The 21,211-nt window shown below is 40.5% G+C and overlaps 1 protein-coding gene across 4 annotated transcripts in view; it reads right to left on the bottom strand.

Annotated features, from left to right (window-relative positions):
• The window catches only part of cep192 (centrosomal protein 192), a 44,465-nt gene that overhangs the window by 16,360 nt on the left and 6,894 nt on the right, over nt 1-21,211 (bottom strand). For 2 of the 4 annotated variants that reach the window (XM_037980296.1, XM_037980298.1), the window contains exons 9-38: nt 20,731-20,883; nt 19,759-19,912; nt 19,394-19,611; nt 18,254-18,364; nt 16,965-17,102; nt 16,579-16,843; nt 16,283-16,432; nt 16,131-16,195; nt 15,503-15,724; nt 13,860-14,001; nt 13,662-13,744; nt 13,301-13,573; nt 11,679-12,516; nt 11,465-11,582; nt 11,182-11,338; nt 9,407-10,037; nt 8,964-9,155; nt 8,535-8,707; nt 6,729-6,959; nt 6,450-6,575; nt 5,945-6,085; nt 5,736-5,799; nt 5,446-5,585; nt 5,029-5,121; nt 4,666-4,784; nt 4,126-4,308; nt 3,610-3,700; nt 3,173-3,352; nt 546-806; nt 296-417 (exon numbers count right to left, since the gene is read on the bottom strand). In XM_037980296.1, coding sequence (XP_037836224.1) covers nt 296-417; nt 546-806; nt 3,173-3,352; nt 3,610-3,700; nt 4,126-4,308; nt 4,666-4,784; nt 5,029-5,121; nt 5,446-5,585; nt 5,736-5,799; nt 5,945-6,085; nt 6,450-6,575; nt 6,729-6,959; nt 8,535-8,707; nt 8,964-9,155; nt 9,407-10,037; nt 11,182-11,338; nt 11,465-11,582; nt 11,679-12,516; nt 13,301-13,573; nt 13,662-13,744; nt 13,860-14,001; nt 15,503-15,724; nt 16,131-16,195; nt 16,283-16,432; nt 16,579-16,843; nt 16,965-17,102; nt 18,254-18,364; nt 19,394-19,611; nt 19,759-19,912; nt 20,731-20,883 — 5,834 coding nt within the window. The remainder of the gene's footprint in view (nt 1-295; nt 418-545; nt 807-3,172; nt 3,353-3,609; nt 3,701-4,125; nt 4,309-4,665; nt 4,785-5,028; nt 5,122-5,445; nt 5,586-5,735; nt 5,800-5,944; nt 6,086-6,449; nt 6,576-6,728; nt 6,960-8,534; nt 8,708-8,963; nt 9,156-9,406; nt 10,038-11,181; nt 11,339-11,464; nt 11,583-11,678; nt 12,517-13,300; nt 13,574-13,661; nt 13,745-13,859; nt 14,002-15,502; nt 15,725-16,130; nt 16,196-16,282; nt 16,433-16,578; nt 16,844-16,964; nt 17,103-18,253; nt 18,365-19,393; nt 19,612-19,758; nt 19,913-20,730; nt 20,884-21,211) is intronic. The other 2 variants (XM_017413226.3, XM_037980297.1) reach the window with 2 other exon arrangements.

The raw sequence follows: 21,211 nt of genomic DNA, 5'->3' as shown, positions 1-21,211 counted from the left end.
GCTTCCCCTTCTACGTCACTTACGTCAGACTCAACACAGGCCTAGAGCGCCCTCTTGCGGTTTAGTGTGTAAATAACATGTGAAATGATATAATAATGTGTTAATAATTTCACACATAAGTCGCTTCAGAGTATAAGTCGCACCCCCAGCCGAACTGTGAAAAAAACTGCGACTTATATTCCGGAAAATACGGTAAGCCCCAGACGTCGCAGAATTTATACTTTAAACATTTCATTATCAGTGCTACACAAATTCTGTCAACTAATATTTCAAGCCAAATGCTGCAAGATCCCACCTCCTGTATTGCTGCCTGGAGACCTCATCTCCACAGAAAAGGCAGACTGTGGCCAGAGGGGTATCGGCCGACTCACACAGACTCTGCTCTCGTTGGGTGGACTTCATCAGCACTGTGATCACCTGCAAACACACAGATATCAGTAACAAAACCAGTGAAGTTACTAGACTAATTCTCACTTATGTAGCACTTAATTAAAGCTTTTTTTCTGAACTAGTGAGATTAAAACCAGCTGTAGTCAACCTCTTACCTCTTGTGTCCTTTCCTTCAGTACAAACTGTGAAGGTGCCAGGCTCAGGACAGAAGGCTCCAGTACTGATCGGGCTGCTAGGTCAGAGAAAGCCACAGCTTTGATGAAGGCTGCTCTGGAGCCGGTGTTTCTCACACACAGACACACCTTGCTGACACAACCAGCAGCGACTTCAGGCAGTGTTGTGATGTAGCCGTCGCCCTGCTTCCTCTGGTCCTCGAGGATGATGTTGCTTGTACCTCCGTAGCCAGACAGAGGAATCTGAAAATGGAAATGGAAAATAAGAGAAACCATTGTCACAAATTGGTGCCATAGTGATCTGATCACAATGCACAGTGCCAAATACAGGTGTGAACACACTAAACATGGATTGAAAACACTCAGGCCACATTTAGTTAGGATCTAGGACATTTTTCCCCTCGTTCTTTTTGCAGCCTGAACATAAATCCAAGCAGCTGAGTTACCAAATGAAAAACAACATTCTGTTAAAACATTGCTAAACTTATGCCCAGCTGCCAGCCATTTAAAAAAAAATGGTACAACAGCAATTTGTAGAAATATACTGAATATGGAGTGGGTTGCTAAAATTTTAATGGAAATGGATAGCTTGAACCACTGCCAATGAAAAGGGCCCCATTTTCAGGTTTAAAAAACCTCCTCTTCTCAGTCATCAGTGAATTACTGGGAAGCTTAATGGCCAATTTGCCTCTATAGTGTAATTAATGTTTTGATTGTTACTGGATCTGGGTGTTCTGTGCTGAAGTTAATGTATCATAAAATGCTTTATGTCAATCACCACAAGAATCAGATATTACCACCAGAAATACGGAGCTTGAGGTAACACCTTCGTCTGGAACTAAACCAAATGTGCTTCACTGATGCAAAATAAACATCTTTAAATCCAACAAATAAGAAACAATTCAATGGTCAGTAAAAGCTGTTCAAAGCTTACTGCATTTTGACATTGCTAATATATTTGGCGCATCCCTAAGTCCGAGACACGCCACATTGTTTTTTTCTTGCTGTAATAAAAAAGTTGTGTTCCTCACACCGTTTCTTTCAAACAAACGGATTTGTGTCATCAAATCATTTGAGTAAATGGAGTATGTGCTCTCATATTATGGCGATAACATACTGTGTTATAACCACAGCTGTATCTATTATCTCCTAGAGAAGAGTTTGGTTTGTGTCCAGCCTGCTTCTGTACGTCTGTTAAGTGTCACAGGTGGCGAATAAGTTTCACAGGCAGTAAAGTTCAATCTATTGTGTATGAGCTCTTTTTTTTTTTAATTTTTATTATTTTTCCCCAGATACTGATTCAGATAAAACAAAAATTCAGTTTAAGAGCTTTGGTTTGTTTATCTTCATCAGCGTGAAGTAGCTGGCCTTGCCCCGAATGTTTACATAGCTTCACATTATTCTAACTCTAAAAAATTGAAGGTATTACAACAGAATTAAATGTGGAGTAGGGAATATTATAGGTACTACCTTATTGCATTACAATACACACACAAAAAAAACATGGATTAACAGGAGATGACCCTGTTATTAATTGTGAGAATAAACTGGTTTAAAATGAAAATGGAAGCTTTATTTGAAATATTTGTAAGGATCAATAAATTTATAATAATCTTTGTGACTTGCAAATTTGAGGTGTTAATATCAGTCAATATGCAGTCCAGGTGAATTAATGAAAACCTGATAATGCCCTGTTTGTTGGTCAGCTCTGTGACATTTATATGCACACAGAGCGAGTAACACATCTGATCACGAGTGGTTACTCACATTTAGGGATACATTTTCCTGTATTTTCCGGTCCATAAGGCGCACTTAAAAGCCTTCAATTTTCTCAAAAAACGAAAGTGTGCCTTATAATCCGGAGTGCCTTATATATGTAAGAAATCGTAATGTTTTAGTACGTCTTTGGTAAACTACAAAGCTGCACCGCTTGCAGCATTAGGCCCCCACATACTCGGGCGTACTGTGCGTACTCCATGAGCCGCACGGACTCCGGGCGGACTGTCCGCGGATGGTTGAGACTTCATACTCAAGCGTACAGATTGCCTAAAATTCTCCCGTGACAAATTTCAGTTGTGGCGTCACCGGATGAGGAGAAAGAAATCGCTTGCCTCTTAGCTTTAAAAAAACAAAAGAAAAGACGGTGCCTTTAGCTCTGTTTCCTCACCACCCGGGCAGCCACCGCACACCTGTCAGTGCTGCACAGAGAACAGCAGTCAAAGCTGCGCTCTGGCAGCGATTCTCACCTGAGAGCGGTTGGTGTCGCACACAAAACAGTTTGATGTGAACACCGTTTCTCACCGGGCAGGTTATTGTGCAGGACAGAGTTCACGTATGCGGTCATAAAAATTGATCTTTGTGCGGACCTCCACAGAGTGAAGTACGCCCGAGTATGTGGGGGACTTTATGCTGGTGCAGTATTCTCTGAAAAGACAGGGGGCTGTTTTGTTTCGTCTAATGAGCCTTAAAGGCCAGTGGGCTCTTTAGTGCGGAATATACAATAAGTACATAAAAATAGCATTGCAAAAAGAAACCAAAAAACAACAGATTTATGACAACCAGAGAAGAATCCAGACAGCTTTACAAGCTGCTAAGAGTTACATCCTTACAATAAATTTGACTCCTGGTTGTGAAGGCCGGACTCCAGACTGTTTGATCTCCAGTTTGGCCAACATGCATGCCACCCTGGTGGGGGCAAAGAGCAAGTGGACGGTCACATCCTCCTTGGGACGAATGGACAGCTCTCCGTGTCGGGTTAGACACTCTTCAGGACTGAACATACTCTGGAGCTGAGAAAAATGCAATTATTAGGACAACAAAATAACCATTAACATGTTGAAAATACAATTTGACTAAATGATCTTTATGTAACAATGTTCCTAGGTTTGCCTGAACATTTAAAAAAAAAAGAGCTTTTGACCTGCATCCCAGATTAGGGGGAAAAAAAACAAAAGACAAAAAAAAACAGAGTGAACAAAGAATTTGAAAGGTGGCAAACATCTCATCTTTTTTTTTTCTGTGTTCAAAGATAAACTCATCAGTCTACCTGAAAACAGTCTTGGTCTTGCCCACGAATAAGTAAGCGTAGATGCTGTGTGGCGCCAGTCGAGTTGTTCCTTAGAACCAGCTTCTGTTGGCTGAAAACAATGCTGCTGGTTATTACAGGAGTCAGCCTATGTTTTCTGTTTGACATCTAAATCCCTGCCATTTTCAAAGTCATAACACTGAAGTCCCCATGTGTCTAAAATCAAGTTCAACTTGAATGTGGTTAAAAAGAAACATTCTCTGATTGTCTTGTTTTTGTTGAACCACTCATTACTACAGAGTCCAAACAGTCTGTATTATGTTGTAATAGCTTCTGAGGAATAACCCCCCCATAGACACTTCTGTCCCTTTTCATGAATATTGAATTTTATACAAGCCTTAGAAGGCTATGATGAAACACTGAGCCTTGAGATTGTTTCATTGATTACCTTCCAATGATAAACCCAATTTTATTTTATTTATTTCATTTTTTTTACCAAGCAGCAGTGAAATTAATAAAAACTGAAGTGTTGCTTACACAGCTCGTCCCAGGGTGACCCCTCCCCAGGCCACAAACTGCTTATTAGAAAGGATTGGTGGGACGTCAGTGGTCAGAGCAGGAGCACAGGCAGGAACGGAGGGAGGTGCAGAAGAAATACCTTCTCCTTTCAGCACCACTTCATACTGAGGGCCTGACGGCAGCACCAGGATGGTGAGAAGGCTGTGATATAACGACAAAGTTTATTCCAGCACATGTGACATACTCTTAGATCTTCTCAGGTATTTATGGAGAAAAAAAAAAGTATTTGTAAAAAAAAAAAAAAAAAAAAGGAAAAAAAAAGGGTAATCCAACTAAGGCTCAGTCAATATAAATCTACTCTTAGGTACACCTAGAGGCTAAACCTGTTTGTTTTGCTAAGACTTTCAGTGTTCATCAGACCAGGTTGAATAAAATAAAAGGCCAGTAGTAATTACAATGTTTCATTACAACCTCTCAGGCTTTTTTTTTTTTTTGGTTCAAATGTAAGTCTGTAGATTTTAAATAAGGTTTTGTGATAACTCTGAGTAGTGCTCGTACCTTTCTTTACATTTTCTGTTGTTCTGTGCTTTGAAAGACACAGCAATGCTCCATTCTTCTCCAACACTCAGGGACAGTTCACTGGGTGTCACAGTAAAACCATCACCATTTTCACTGATCTGTGAACAACAAGAATAAAAGCCATCAGTTAAGGCATCTTTTTTAATGTTGAAAAGGAACCAAAGGTTGGTTGAAGCAAACAAAATACACAAGGGGGAAATTTGGAAAACTTGGACACAAATGACAATTAAAAAAGTTGCAAGAACAATAAATAAATGACATTTGAAATATTACAAAGTCTGAGCCATAAATGTCAGAAATGTTACATAAATCCTTAATCTAATAAAAAAAGGTCTAATTTACCTTGAGTTTCAGCTGTACATTAATATTTCCTGCATTCTTTAATGGTACCATCTGTTCACTGGATTTACCCACAGGGGCACAAAGGTGAACAGTCTAGACAAAAGAAAAGCACAAACAGCATCTCAACTTGACAACGACAAAAACAGGTTCAAGTTCATAATTTTATTACAAAAGTAGAGTAAAACAGAAAGACTTGACAAATGTGCTTGTCAGTTTAACTCAATACTTTATATTAATCTCAATTTCCTCCTTGCCATTTGCTAGACTAATACATTTACATTATAATTCTCTACACCAGTTTTTCACATTGATGTGTTGTTTCAACATTTTGCTCGTCTTCAAAAGGTAATATAAAAGGTTTTACAAATCTGATAAAGATTGTCCTGTCTGAGAACAACCAGATGGCGGTTTCCGTACCTGCAGATCTTTAGGAGCATGGACCCTGGCAGTTCCAGATCTGGCTTTGAGGGGAATACTCCTGATAATACGACTCTGACTAGGAGAGTCCACTTCGATGTCCACCCGAGCACTGTACTCATCAGCTGGACCAAGCTCTCCTGAGAAGCAAAACATCAAGAGGGGGGGTCATTTTATGATTTTGCTTCATTAACAGATGGTAAACTCAGATCTTCCTTTAAATAATATGAGTTAAGTGACTTTGATACATTTTCAACAGCATATTAAAGTATTCAGTAAAGGCTGATTACCTGAAGAGGCTGTGTATTTCTGAGGAGCCTGGAAGTGAACCCAAACCATGAAGCTCTCTGGATTCTGAAAGAAATCACTTGATTTTTGACAACATGCGAGGCCAAATGTTGTCCCTGTACAACACACAGCTTTTGAGCTTTTCACCAATTAAGAAACAAAACCATTTCAATAATAGATGTTGGCCTGTTATGTTTTTGGAAATCTGTACCTCTCCGTAGTTGGCATGCATCACGTGATTCATTACTGAGGGAGAAGACACTGGGGTGACGTGTCCAGCCTGCTGTGTAGCCGCAGGCGCCATGGTAACGGGGTGTTTGGAAAAGGTGAAGCATCGCCATGCTGTGGCATTCTGAAGAAATAAGACATGAAGTGAGAGAAAACTCCAAAAAAGATTCATCTGAATGCTTTGTGTGAAAAAGCAAAGTAAGAAGAGGTTGATTTAAAAAACAATTCTATTCCAGCATACTTCTAAACAATTAAACACGGCTTGACTTTTGCTTTGTCATAGTCTTAAAAGGTCACTAAACTTAAAGTGCATCTTTTTTAAACCAGCAGATTTATGGTCACAGGCAACTTTAAAAATATATAGTTGTACCATGGAGAAATCACCCAGCTGCCACTAGAGGGCACTGCATCACTGTTACAGAACAATATGCGTCCATCAGTGAGAGGAACAAGACTGTTATGATCATGTCAAACTAGGCTTAACTCACTGCACTGATGACCAGTCGGATGGGTACTGTGGCGTGGGTTCTGTTGAGCAGTCTCAGAGGAAGAGATTTAGCACCGCCTCCAGGAAGGTCACCAAAATCCAAACAGCCAGATTTGCCCACTTCAATCTAAAAACCCAGAATAAATGTGAACATTTTGTTCTAAATATGTGCATGCATTGTCATTTATACATGGGATTCATTTATAAAAAAAGCAGAAGTCATTCACATAAAGCCATCTAAATGAATCTTCATGTTGGATTCCAAGCTGGAGGCTCTCACCTCTAAGGCAGGATTCTCTGCAACGGCAATAAGCACCACTCTTTTGGCAAAGATGTTTGCTCTGGCAGCCAACTCCGGCTCAGCAGACGCAGGCCAAGAGCAAACAGTGAGAACGCACTGATAGACACCAGGCTGCGGAGGGATGAACAACACTTTCTGCTCCTCTGTACTCTTGGGGCCAATAATGGTTTTGTTTTTCACCATCAACCACTGGTAAGGCAAGCTGTCCACCTGCAGGGATTGGAAAGAGAAAACTTTAAAGTGATAGCAACTAAAACTGTAGTTGTGTCAGTTTAACCAAATTGTAATTAGTGATGAGCAGTCCTTCCGCTCCTGAGCATTTTAGAGATAACTGGATTATTGTTGGGGTTGGGTGATAGGAAGAGCCTTCAGCCATCGTCAGATCAACCACCAACGATGGGGAGAAAATTCTTTGAGCGACTGGTATTTTGTTTGTTTTTTGCTTAAGAGAGGCAGACCAGATAAACCCTATTCTCTGGGTTCTCTTTTTGTGGCCAAAGAGAAAATAAAGTCACTGATTTGGGATTGCTTTTGTTTTAAAACTAGGAGTTACACAAAATGTTTTAAAAGAAATTTACCAGATCAGCGCAATCAGCTCCGAGCTGATGTTAGGCGTTACGAGCAGAATGAGAGTGTGGTTAACTTCAAATATAATGCCCTTAATGTCACAGTACACAATCTTTTTGAAAGTTGGACACGCAGGGATAATGAAACAACTCATTTTCCTGTTGAGCCATGGATCTGTGACATCTCACAGAGAAGAGCAGGTGGATCTCAGAGGAAGTGCGTCACCACAGACAACTATAGTCAGTTCTGTTAGGAATCTTAATTGGCTGCAGCTTCATTAACCTTTCATGCAGCAGAGAAAATTGCATTTAAAAGATACATTTGAAGTGCGCAGACTGCGGAATCAAGAATAATCAGTTTTTTTCCCTAATCTGGCACAAAGCCAGTAACAGGAGCTCTGCAGGATGCAAAAGGAAACTCACAAGGCTTTTCACAGATAACAGTAATATAACTAAAACAAGTATATTGGTTTAATTTGTTGGGAAGATTATGTTTCATAGCTGATATTGTAAAACAGCCTCGGTGATGCTAATGAATTCCACAGCTCATCCATGAAGAAAAACTAATTTAAAAACTACATTTTATCTGCTCACAAGGCAAAGCAAATTATTAAAGTCTTATCATGTCTGGGTTGATCTTAAAATGATACCAGAGTCCATATTTCATGTTTAAAGCAATTAAGATGTTTTGCTTTTTGTCGTTAGTTTTTTTTTTTTTTTAATTTCTGCAGCAGCCACTACAATTGTGATGCCTCTTTTTTTCCCAGGACAAGCTCTTTAAAACTGTGTTTACTGTTTTTTGTTCGTTTCGTTTTTTAATAAACTGTATTTTGTCGTTTTGTTTATAATACAATTATTTCTCACCAAAAATGTTGGCAATTTAAACAAATAAATCTTGTAGATCTTTGCTGGGGAATAAACCCCAGCGTTGTCCTGCTGACAACAGCTGAAGGAGCGTTAGAGGCTCTGCTGCTGGAACTGATCCAGGATCCAGGTGTATTTCAGCATGTTCAGGTTTGGATTTAAATTGTACGGTCATTTACAGGTTAAAACCAATAAAAGGGTAAGTTAAATTAGCTAAAATAATGTGGAAAATAGTGTCTAAAAAAATCATTACTGCTGATCAACTCTAACAGCAAACGGTGGATATATTTGTCCAATCACCCAATCCTGATTACTGTGTCAAATCACGTTCTTTGACACAGGAGCCCCAGCTAACCTTCTCTCCATCAATGGCCAGGCCGGTGACAGTGATTGAAACTTGCTGCCATCTCTCAGACGGGTTGAAGAGGCTGAGGGAGGTCTGCGAGGCAATGCCAACACAGCAGGCATGAGGGAACCGAAGCTCCTCGGGCACCACCACTTGGTCTGAAGATGACGAGATTGTGAAAGCTGATACAGAAAAAAGGTTGTTCACCCCTCCATGAGCTCAGAAAATGTGGGAAATAAGTAAAGACAATTAGAGAATAAAAGCTGAATTGTCCACCAGCAATTAGTCAAGGTAAGGTGTTTACTTGGATGCAAAAGGCAAAATGTTACAAAAAAAAAACAAAAAAAAAAACAGACATATACTTTCAAATGCACTAAAACTTAAATAGTAGTTTACAGTATAAAATTTGCATACAGGCAACACAGAAACCACGTATACCTCTCAGTTCATCAAGACCGGTTGTCACCAGAGGTTCTGCACCATAATGACTGTACGCTTTCCCCATCATTCCCATTTCACGTTGACTCTGATGTGGTATGTGGAGGTGATGAGGCCCAGCAGCTCCAGAAACCCCCAAAGGCCCTGATGTGGGGTGAATGTGTCTCACATTAAGACCACCGTTTGGGATGCCTAAAAAGAAAAGAGCAAAGAGAAATGGTTGTGTTAGTTTGTCTGTCATGTTAAACAATTTGTTCGGTAAAATACAAAATATAACAGCTTGGGTTCATGATAAAAGTGTATCGATATTTAAAAAAAAAAAAAAACTAAATACGACACAGCACATGTGTATGCTTAGGGGGTACTTAAATTAAAAGCAGTTGATTTTTACATCGTTTCATTTTAATGTTTTTTAAGAAAATTAAAAAATAAATAAAACCTGCCTGTAGAGGACACACTGTAGAGAGTGTTTCCTGCAGGGCCCACATGAAAAGCACCTGGGTGCGGCGGAGCGTCTGGCCCCAAATACTGAAGAGGTAACTGGGAGGTGACAAGAGAGCGTCTGTCAAGAAGGGACTGAATATCTCCTTTGTGGGGAAGATCCATCATGCCAGGACACTGAGGCTTAAAGCTGGGGATCGGGACATAATGAAGTCCCTCAGCTGAGTACGGAGGAGGCAAGCCCAGGCCCCACTGCTGAGGAGCTGCAGAGTTGCTGGTCTGCTGAATGTTCAGATTGCTGCTGTAACCCGAGTCCACTTTATTGAACTTCCTCACGTTGGACTCCGAGCCATGCTTGTGATTCCGGCATCCTGCAGAGACGTCAGCGGAACATTTGTAGTTGCATTCACTCTGGCTGCGAGTGCAGCTCAGAGCAGACCCGCTGCGTGGGAGTTCTGGGCTTTTACGTTGCTCTGCTGGTAGAGGATCCAGACTTTTAGAATGCTGAGGCTGCACATTATCGAGGCTTTTGGGTGCGCCAGGATTGTCAGGGTTTGGCTGTGCTTCTGCTTCTGCAGGAGGAGTTGGACTGAATCTAATAATGGTGGTGCTCAGGGACATAGTAGAATCCTTCTGTAGACAACAGGACAATCGGGAACAATCAATGTTTATCTTTTCACCATTCAAAGCTTTTCAGCAAGGATCCAAATGACATAAAATTCAAATTCAGTCTTTCAAACGGAACTCAATTGCCATCCAACAATCAGACCCTCCAGGATTTTGCGATCGCAACTACTAACGCAAAATCAAGCAAATCCCGCGAAATCGCAACTTTGTCCAAAACACTGCAACTTTTCCGCAACTTTTACCCCAAATAACTCACGAAGAAGACGTGACGTCACATCCTGTTAACATCAGAATGCCAGGAGCGTGCAGGAGCAGCGACCGAAGCCAAAATGTGCGCTAATGCTTCACATTTGCCCACAAAGATTTCAGCAAAACACCGCAGTGAAGTTAATTTTAAGTTGGATGTTGGATATTCGCACTCCGCGGAGTTAGCGGCGTCTAGCTCACGGCTGACTTAGCCATCCCTAAGTGAACCACCGCGCGTGAGAGAAGGGGCCGGCAGAGAACGGCTGGCCGACATTAGCGTTCCTGTTTCGGGTTAGCCGTGAACTAGACGCCGCTAACTCCGCGGAGCGCGAATATCCGACATCCAACTTCAAGCTAACTTCACTGCGGTCACAAACCAGTTTCCTCCCCAGCTGCACGAGAGTGGGGGAAGCTGTTTTGCTCGTCCTGCAGTGTAATCATGGAACAAACGCATCGACAAACACTTTGTGTCTGCAAAACATGTGAGGAGAGCTGCAGACGAGGGACAATCCAGAAATGGTCATGAATGTCAGTTTAGAAGCTGTCAACGTTCTCAAACAAAGCACCTTTTAATAATGTCAAGGTTTGGTGGTAATTATCTTACAAAACTAGTAACTATTTTTGGTTTATATATTAAAAGTTATGTTTTTTTATTGATTTTAGTAAAAAAAAAATCGCAACTTTTAGGAAAATGCCCGCGAAATCCTGGAGGGACTGAACAATACTTTAAATGCTTCTTTTTTAATTAAGCTGTCATAAGTTTACAACATTTGTACAAAACTGTAGCACTATGAGAAGACCTCTACATAAATAAATAAAGCCTTTCAATCCTAATGTCCTACGGTTCTGTCTACACACCGTAATGCCACTGGAGTTCAGAAATAAACTGTTAGTTCCATCGTACCTTTCGCCGTTCAGGTGTAGGAACAACAGTACTGTCATTCATTGAAATGTACGTGAGCCTGCTAAGACTGGGGCTGGAACAGGCAGACTCAGGAGAAAGATCAGGACCTGGGTGTCTGTCGCCAAGACCTCCGTTGGATGAAGAAGGTGAACGCATACTGCGAAGAAAGAAAAAGAAAAGGCAGTTAAAATTTAAAAAAACAACGAGTATCGTAAATTTGCAGCAGCAAGTTACAGAAGAACTGTTTAATGCACTGATTAACAGAGACTGTGTGATATGATACCTGTCAGCACTGGGAATGGAAGTCTGACTTGGGGAGGAGTGAGTAAGAGGGGAGGTAGATGGTCTGAAGCTGCAATGGGTCTCCTCCACACATGGCTCTGGAAAACTATTTAGCAATCCTAAGAAATAAAATGTAAATGTTTTTTATCCAGTATGTGACCTCACTAACACCAATAATGTTTAAATCAGAAGTTAAATTGCTGGCTGTTACTCACCAGATGAGGAGTTCTGTGGAAGCTGAGAATTTTGGCCTGAGATGCCAGCATGCTTATCGACAGATTTTACAAGTAGAGGAGCGGATTTTATATTTCCTGATGGTTTCTTCTGTGGGAAATCACCATGTCTGTCCTGGAGCTCCTGACCTACACTCCTCAGCCTCTGGCTTGAAGGAGATGAAGCTTTGAGGCCAAGAAGGCCCGACTGCTGTTTACTCCCACCTGGGGAGGTCCTGGGTAAGCCTTTATCATTATGTTCAGAAGAACTAATGTTTGTTCTTTTGAGGTCCATGTCTCCCAGCTTGACGTCATTTTGTAAAGTGGTTCTACCTGAAGAGCTGCTAGTCCTGGTTAATGAAGCAGCAGTGTTGTCACAAGGTTTCAGTTTGTCTGCAGAAGATTTGAGAGGGGAAGACCGTCCCGAATCTACAGACCTTTTAGAAGACCTAAGAGATGCTTGAGGAATAGAGCTTCTTTTAGAGCCACTGCTCTTTGCTGCCAGCAGTTCATCAGAAAGTAGCACTGCAGAAGGACTTGTATTTCCAAGTGACGCGTCCCCTTTTATGTCTTTCTCCTTGGTTTTTGTACTTGAAGAGAACTCTTGATTCTCACTGTCCTGTTTTTCTGGATGTTCTGCCTGAAAGTTCCTCTGTGAGCTGCTCAGACTGTCAGCCCAACCACTCAAGTCAAAGGTCATGTGTCCTTCAGAGGAGTCACTGGTGCCAGACAGGTTGCTCTTCTTCAGGTATCTCTCGATGTCAAAGGCACTAATATCTCCAGCACAGATACTTCTCTGGAGCGTCTCAGTGAGTGCACTCTGATCCAGCTGATGCAGGATCTGTGAAGGAAAGCAAAACAGTTTTTATCTGATCTTTAAATATTTTAAACATCCATTTTACAAAGACACGTTTGTTGGTGACTAGCTTTTCCCACCCAGGCTCTTTAACCCAGAAACTGGGTTAAAGTCAAATTCAAGCAGTTTTTGAGAATTGTCACTGAATTTAAGATCTTTCAGCACCTAAAGGTAGTTTAAAAAAAAAGCATGTGATATATATTCAGACTGATTATTTTAGTTTCATGCTCCATAAAAGAGCAATATGTTACAAAAACTATAAACAGGTTTAGCTTTAACAAAATTGTTTTTCTTTTTTTTTTTTTTTTTTTTTGGATCTCTTTAAATTAGTTGCTAAATCTTTGTGGTCTGTACAGTAGAATGAGTCTAAGTCTTAAACTATTATCCGATTTCATCTTAATTCTGTGTTTTACATTAAAACATTGTTTGTCTCTATGTGTCCCTGTGATAGACCTGCAACCTGCCCATGGTGCCCCCCGCTTTTTGCACAGTGACTGCTGGAGATGGACACAAGTTCCCCGCGACCCAGAAAGGAGAAGCGGGAAAAGGAAAATGAATGGCTGGACATTAAAGCATATAGAGTCAGACACTTTGTTGTACAGGCAACTCATGTAGAGACTTTGAGAACAAAAATCCCACTAAGATCAGCTCCACAATAGCAGCTATTATCCTTCTGTCTGTGAGGGAACAGTGCACATAAACCACTGTCTTTCAGCAGAAACATTTAAAAATAAAAAAAATAAGAAACTGAAAATGTACTCAGTCTTACATGTTTAGCTGCAGTGGTTTCCTCTGTGTTGCTGCCAGCAAACTCTGGCCATTTCTTTGCCCTACTCTTCTTGGACAGATCCACGATCATGGCAGCCAGCTGCGACGGGTCAGTGCTGATGGACGCATTCGCAATGGCTGAAGCAATTGTGCTGATGCTCAACATCAGCTGACTGCTGTTACTGTCAGGGGACAAACTGCTTTGGTTCCCCAGTCTTGGCTCAGATCTTGAGGCCTGACTGTGTTCAGACAGAGAAGCTCTGACAGTATGGTCCTAAAAACAAGTGAAGTTATGTCATGAATACATAGCATTTTACATTCAGTGCTTAAATAATGATCTTATTGTCAAAAGATCCACTTACCTGGGATTCAGGAGGCTCTGGAGCAGTAACCCCTTTTGGTGGCATCCTTTCACTTGGAGCATCAAGAGTTTTGTCCAAGTCCTCTGCAGGGGGATGATCGTGAGCAGTTAGTCAGAAGAGCATAAAGTGGGTCATTTCAAAATTAAAAAGGATTAAGTGCTACAAGTTGGTTTATCATGAGCAGTTCTGCAAACACACCTGGGCTGAGTGTTTTGTCCACTTCACCAAGTTCCACTGTGGCATTGTTTGGAGAGCTTTCTCCAGGTGAGAATTCTGACAGGTTGATGAGGGGGAACGGTTCCCTCTTCTCTGGAGAGGTAATGATGTAACCAAAGGATGGCTAGAGAAGGAGAGAATGATTTCACTGATTTGTTACAACTTAGACTTTCTCCTCTCAAGAAGTTTGAAAACTAAAACTACAGGCATAGTTTTATGCAAACTCAATTTCACAATACCACTAAAAAAACTCACTGCCTGAACATTGCTGGAAAGAAATATTCTTTGTAGAATTTCTGTTACTAAAGATGCACCAAGAAATCAGCTTGTGATGGACAACAGACAGTTTTTTTTTTTGGCTTATTCAGCCTTGACAGGTTTAACTGGTCAAACACTTACAAACAGAACATTTATTTGGTCAGTGAACCAGCAGGTTTTACTGAAAGCAGTCCATCTCTGTGTAGCAGTTTTTACTGAGTGAAGGCTTCAATATAGCTGTATGAACTATCTAAGATGCTGAAATAATAAACACCAGGGTAACATGAAAGTTAAGCTACAGGGCAACTGATTGAACAGCGTTTTTCTCAGGAGGAATATCTGTTGTTCTTTGTTGATTTCAATCTTTGTCATGTGGTATCTTGGAAAACTTCCAGCAAAGGTAGGTTTCGTTCACAAACACGGAAATTGCTGTTACAATTATTGCTCGCTGAACTAATCCTAAACAGTCCCCATTTGATCCAAAATGCTGCTGAGAGAGTTCTGACTAGAGTTAGGAGAGAGCTTAAAATTTTATTTTAACATACAAAGCTCTTAACAAGCAAGCTCCATCTTATATTAAAGATCTCCTTGTTTCATATTTTCTTGACAGAGCACTTGGCTTTCAGACTGCAGGTTTACTTGTGGTTCCTCGAGTTTCTAAAAGCAGAATGGGAGGCAGAGCTTTAAGCTATCAGGCTCCTTTCTTGTGACACAAACCTCCTGAAATTACCAACTTCAGATTATCCAGAGAACATACAGATAAATGGTGATCATGATTGACTGCAGCTGCTCTGTAGTCAATCACTAACTGCAGAATTTCACAGCCACCAGACATAAATTCCAATCAAATTATTTGTCTGAAAGATTTAAGCGTATTCTATTCTTGCTTTTTAACTTTGGTACAATCTACTGTATAGAAAAAAAAAAACTTTTTTTCCTGCAGCCAAATGATCATTAACAGTGTATTGAGCAGCAGTGTGAAAGCTTTCTGTCAGTCTGTCACTCAGACATTGATTCAGTCTTTAATATAGGATACTTTAAAGCTGCCACTCCACAAACTGAACCCTGGTGACAATACTGCAGCAGGATTATCAGAAAGTGGAAAAAAATATACAATGTCTTTTGTTTAATTTTAGTTCTTAGAGAGATAACCAAGTTGGTCAAAAATGTATAGAAAAAAAAATACCAGATCTCTGTATTTGCCCATGAATCCAAAATTGCTACAACCAAAGATTTCTGGTAGCAGGATTTTCCCATTAGCAGTCAGAAACTTTTCAGTGTTGCATATATTTGTACCCCTGATAAAACACCCAAAACTATCAGACATAAAAACTTTTTTTAGACTTTATAAAACAGTATTTACTGACCCGTTTCACCTCATCCTCGTCAGTGCTTCCCAAACAGCCCAAGGCTTCAGATCGCTGCCCGAAAAACTGTCCTAACGACAGCCGCAGGTAACTTTCATCTCCTTGCCTAAAATCAGAGGAGACCTGGGAAGCCCTCATCAGGATGTGGCTGTTGGTGGGGATCTTCCAGGATGAATCACTGGGAAAGGTGTCGCTTCCACTGGCTGGTTCAATTTTCTCCTCCTGTGTGAACAGAAACACCCAGAAAACTGACAGCTTCACAGTGGACCAGGGGTAGGCAACCCTGGTCCTCGAGTGCCACAATCCTGCATGTTTTACTCGTTTCCCTGCTCTAACACACCTGATTTTAATCAATGGGTGATTAACAGGCTTCTGCAGAACACAAAGAGGTAATATAACCACTGAATCAGGTGTATTGGAGCAGAGAAACAAGTAAAACATGCAGGAAAGTGGCCGTCGAGGACCAGGATTGCCACCCCTGCATTAGACAGCACAGCTAATTCCCAATATCTAACATTGAGTTCCACAATATGATTCCAGAAAACACTATGTTTAACTACATGCAGAAATGTGGCTCAGCCAAATGAAAGCTTTTATCTACTAAAAAAGATCAGCTTTTGTTGTATACCTGTATAAACTGGTGCTCTTTTTCAAACTCTTCTTGATCTTTCACTATTTTTTCCATAGCATCACCTGTAAAGTAGGACAAAGTAAAACAAAAAAGCTTGAAGAGTATTTCAAATCACAAATTCTTAGGTAGAGCTTAGAAGTTGTACATACCGGCAGGTACAAAGTCCTCATTCTGAAGCTGATCGTCAAACTCTCCCGTCTTCCCATCAATTTCCTTCTGAAAGCTGGAGTAATATGCCAGATCTGTGACCCACTGTCCTTCGTCATTCTTGTAAACTACACTGTGAGCAGCATTGGCTCCTGAACAAAAAGAAAACACTGTTTGTTTAACATATGACAAGACTCTATTAAGTTTGAAAATTAATGCCATAAAATACGTGTGCTATAAATACATAAAGCACATTAGAGTTACACATGATGCAGAAATAAAAAAATAAATAACCAACCCTGTTGAAACTCCAGCTCCAGATTGTCTGGACAATGATTCCACCCTTCATCGGAATCATCCAGCTCCTGATGGAAGCTCTGGGAGAAATACTTGGGTTCCAGGGAAGTGGAGAGGGGATTGTCATCCTCACTTGAACCATTTGAGGCCTCAGCAGAATTCACGTCACAAGAGGGCGCTGCCCTCAAACCTAACGAGGGCCTGGCCCCGTCGAGCTCATCGACTCCCTCATCATCATCATCTTTACCACAATTAGAGAGCAGCACCTAAAGCACAGTTTGATGATAAAATATACGTAGACTGCATCACCACCAACATTGTGGTATTTTAAAATGTTAAACATTCGTGACAACATGTGCAGCGTGGACTCTGTAGTGTCAGAATCACCTGGGAGAGGTGGAAGCTGCCCTGGGTGCCGTGAAGGTGAGAAACTGTTAGGTTTGCTGAATCCTGGTGTCTTCTCAAGTAGACAGAATCTAACATACGATCAGCAGCAGGCCCAGAGTTTGTGCTTTCCATGGCATCCTTGGATTCAAAATGAAACCAAAAAGAACAGACATGATTTCAAAAAAAAAAAAAAAAAAGTAAATCATAAGTAAATCTTCATCCATTTACTGCGTTTGTTAAAAATCTTGAGGAGAAAGTCATTCCCAAAATATTTTACCTAACAAAAGTTAACCCCACTAATCCCAATTTCCATTGCTTTACACGTGTCATACTGTAACCAACTCTAAAGCCAACTTGGGGGGCAGCAAAGAGCTGGGGGGGCTTTAATGGCTCAGAGTCTGTCAAAATGTTTTACACAAATAATCATGTAATGCTACATTTTCCCTGGGTTATTTAAAGTTGTTACCTTCAGCCTCTGAGTTTTATCAAAAGATAAAAAAAGAAAAAGTGGAAATTTCAGTTTACATTCATCTAAAACAAAGTTACTGAGTGCTCTCTCTCTCTCTTAGTGGTAATCATCAAATACCCTCCAGATTATTATTCTGGAGGTGTTTGTTTTCTTTCTTTTGTACAAACAGAAATTAAAAAACTAAAAATGATTACAGTGCATCTACTCTGTGAGGCAGATTACAATTCAGTTCAGGTATATTTTAATAATCTCCAGGGAAAAAATGCTCAGTTGCAGCACTCCATAAGTACTGAAAATAAGTGACAATAAAATTTAAAATAAAATTCTATGCAATAATTCAGCAATATTGGGAAAAAAAATCTAACAATGTCAATAAATTATATTTTCTTAAGATAAATATAATCATTATCAATTATAATAATAATATTAATAAAACAAAACAAGTCTACCATATTACAGAACAATTTTCTCTACAAGACTTCAGTTTACATTAATCAGTGCCCAACTTAAAGTTTTGTTGTTTGTTTGTTTTACAGAGGGGAGAGTATTCATTTTATTCATTATTCATTCATGTAGTTGTAACTACATGCATGGAAAAGTAAATTACAATCATATAATAATCTATTAAATATTTATTTATGTTTACGATTTTTAATTTACACCAGGTTTGATACACACTCAGCTCGAATTAAATGTGTTGTTTCAGTGGCAGCTGGGAGTTCAACAAAACATCTCGGCCCAAATGTAACTTTGTTATTTCACAAGATCTGTACATCCTGATCAAAATACACTACAACACAGAGATGGTAAGAGCACCTACCAAGGCCTCTTGTCGGTCCAACATTGCGCTCCAGTTGACAGGAAGTCTCTGAAATGTCCCCACGGAGGAGCTGGCCTCACCTGTTCCCACAGGACCCACACGGTCACCCATCTGTCAAACACACCCACATCATACACATTTATACAGAATGCAAAATGTAATTATACATCAGAGAACTGCACATCAACATCAGTTCATAATGTTTAGTGAATTTTGTTCATTTTTCTTTCACAGCAATTTTTAACTCATGCAACAAATGTTTCCAACAGCTCCAGGTCAATTTGTGCTTCCACCAAACAGTACTTTTGCAGCGTTGGTCACTACATACCCATACTTTTTTGGGTATGAAAAGAACCCCTCTACCAGCTATTTCTTCGTATTCTCCTTCGACCACTTTATCCTCATCTCGGGCAATTCGTACCCACTTTTTTCAGCTAGTTCTTACTGCCGCTCTACTTCGTGTCCACCTTGGTCACTGCCACAACAATGATTCAGTCCAGTGCTTTCCAAACTGTGGGGAGCACTGGAGAGCTCAGGGGGGCAGCAAGGCTTTAACAGCAGAGGCATTACAAATATTCGGGACATGTACAAAATAATAACACACTAATGATCATTCGATTCTTCCTCGTTTACATGCAAGCGAGTGTGTACGAGTGAATAAGTAAAGGAGCAGAGAGGGAGCTGGTTTCTGTTGGTGCAAGAAGGGAGGATCGGAGAAAAACAGGTTGGGAACCACTTTAATCTACACTTATGAAGGTAAGCAGATTACTTATAATAATTATTATCATCATTACGATCATCAAAAATCAGGGATCATTATTTAGCTGTCAGCAAAGAAACAGAAATGTTGATCCATCTGTCTATTTCATATATCTGCTTGATCCTATGCAGGGCTGCAGTGAGCTGCTGCAAAATGGTAACTGTTTTGCATCCTATTATTATTATGAAATGACAACTGCTGCATACAAAACAGTAACCACCAAGTACAAGGTGGGGGTACGATTTGGTGGAAGTACATATTGACCGGCACCCCTCCATCAATGAAAACCACTATACAGATTAAGTCTTAAACTCCACAGTGGATGTTTTCATTACAGCAAAAGAATGATTTCCTACAGATACGCTCACTAGAGTTTGTACCTCTATATGTCTGGGAAGACCATTCCTCCCATGCTCTGGCAGATTACTCAGATCAGTATTCTCGTCTTCACTGATGAGACTGCTCCCAACAATCCCCAGACCACGCAGGGCATCATACGTGGTCTGTACATTGTTAGATGCAAGAGGCATGGTTGAAACTCCACCATCATTTCCACTTTCCTCACTGCCACTGCTCCCGTCTCCACCTCCTCCATCTCCTTGTGTTTACAGGAGTACAAAACAAACTGTTTTCACACAACAGTACATTGTGTGATACTAAAAATGTCAAACTGCTTTGGGGTTGTCAAAACTAATTGCCACACATAATGGAAATTTTTGATGAATTGAAAAGGTCAGAAAATGACCTGTGACAGGAGAGCTGATGACTTGTCCTTCAGCAGATCTCCTTTGTTCGATGGCAGGCAGCAGAGACAGAGCACCGTGACCGGCGGACGCCTCGTCATCTGAACTGCCCCCTTCTAAGCCCGGCCTGAAACTTGGATGGTTACTCTCTCCAACCTGTGTCAACATGTACATATACACACAAAAACACCAGCTGTAGAAAACTTCCCGCAATGAGGTTGTTTTCAGTAATGTCGGTTTGTCTTGTTGGTTTTCGCAAGAGGACTTAAAAACTAACAAACACATTTTGATAAAGTTTTCAGGAAACAACTCATTAAATATTAGTTGTGATCCAGATCACGACACAAATCGGACTATTTAATGACTGAGTGCTTCTAGTTCAGTGTGAAAGCTTTCTGTCAGTCTGTCACATTTTAAAACTCCTCTCCATACTATGAACCCCAGAGACTAAAATGCAGAAGGATCAAACTGATACAACTGAACAGCAATTTTTTATTATATCAGAAATGTTTAAAAACATATTTTGTACTGAGGCCAGCTACTTTTTAGGTCACTTCTGCATTGCTATCTGCAGCACAGTGTTGAATAAATCAAGTGAGACTGTGCATAAAGAGAGATCTGTCTCAACTATCCATGACCAAACTGCAGATTACTGAATTACTGGGGAAGAAAGTCACCAGTCAAATGTTTTTTTCTGTCAGTTAAGTGTATGATGGCACAAGTTCGCTTTGCTGTGTGTGCACTAGTGGGAGATGTGATGCTAAATACTGTGTGCTCACTTACAGTGCTGTTGCTCACTCCACTAAACTACGAGCAAAGTTGTAAAGAAACGAGCTGAAAGGGGAGCGGTTGTATAGGAGATGTTTTGAACAAAGCCTCCCACAGACATTTCAACACAACCTCAGAGAATTTATGAAGAAGACAAATAAGGCCGTAATGTCTGCTCTAAAAATAATAACTGAATAAATTCTGACCAGCTGTCTGGATGTGCTTGGTAGCAGCCGTGTCCTGCTAACATTACTGTTCCTTCTCGCTGACTCTAGCTCCTCCTCAGTGTCCTCATCACTAGCTGGACAGGAGTCCATCCCTGTAGCAGCAAGGCGCACATCAGGCATCTGGAAGTCCTCCTGGGGACAAAAAAGAAAGACATACACATATGTGAAACAGTGGTGCACAGTTTAAAAAATAGAAATGAAAGAACAGACGTTACAATGAATACAATGTTTGATTAACCCTCTGGGGTCTAGGGTGAAACTGGACGTTTTTTGGACTATTTTAAATTTGCTTTATATTTCACCCTAAGAGTGGTTTAACCTGCCATGTTTGGAGTCATTTTTTTCAGCACAACCTCCCAAGTGTGAATTTCAAGTAATATTTTACTTTTGACCTACTGTATTAACACAACAGACCTACAATCACACAAAAAACATAAAATCCGAGTGGAAATTTCTTAGT

The sequence above is a fragment of the Kryptolebias marmoratus genome, linkage group LG16, assembly GCF_001649575.2.
Source record: "Kryptolebias marmoratus isolate JLee-2015 linkage group LG16, ASM164957v2, whole genome shotgun sequence".
Taxonomy (NCBI): Eukaryota; Metazoa; Chordata; class Actinopteri; order Cyprinodontiformes; family Rivulidae; genus Kryptolebias; species Kryptolebias marmoratus.
This window is presented reverse-complemented; position numbering and strand designations above follow the sequence as displayed.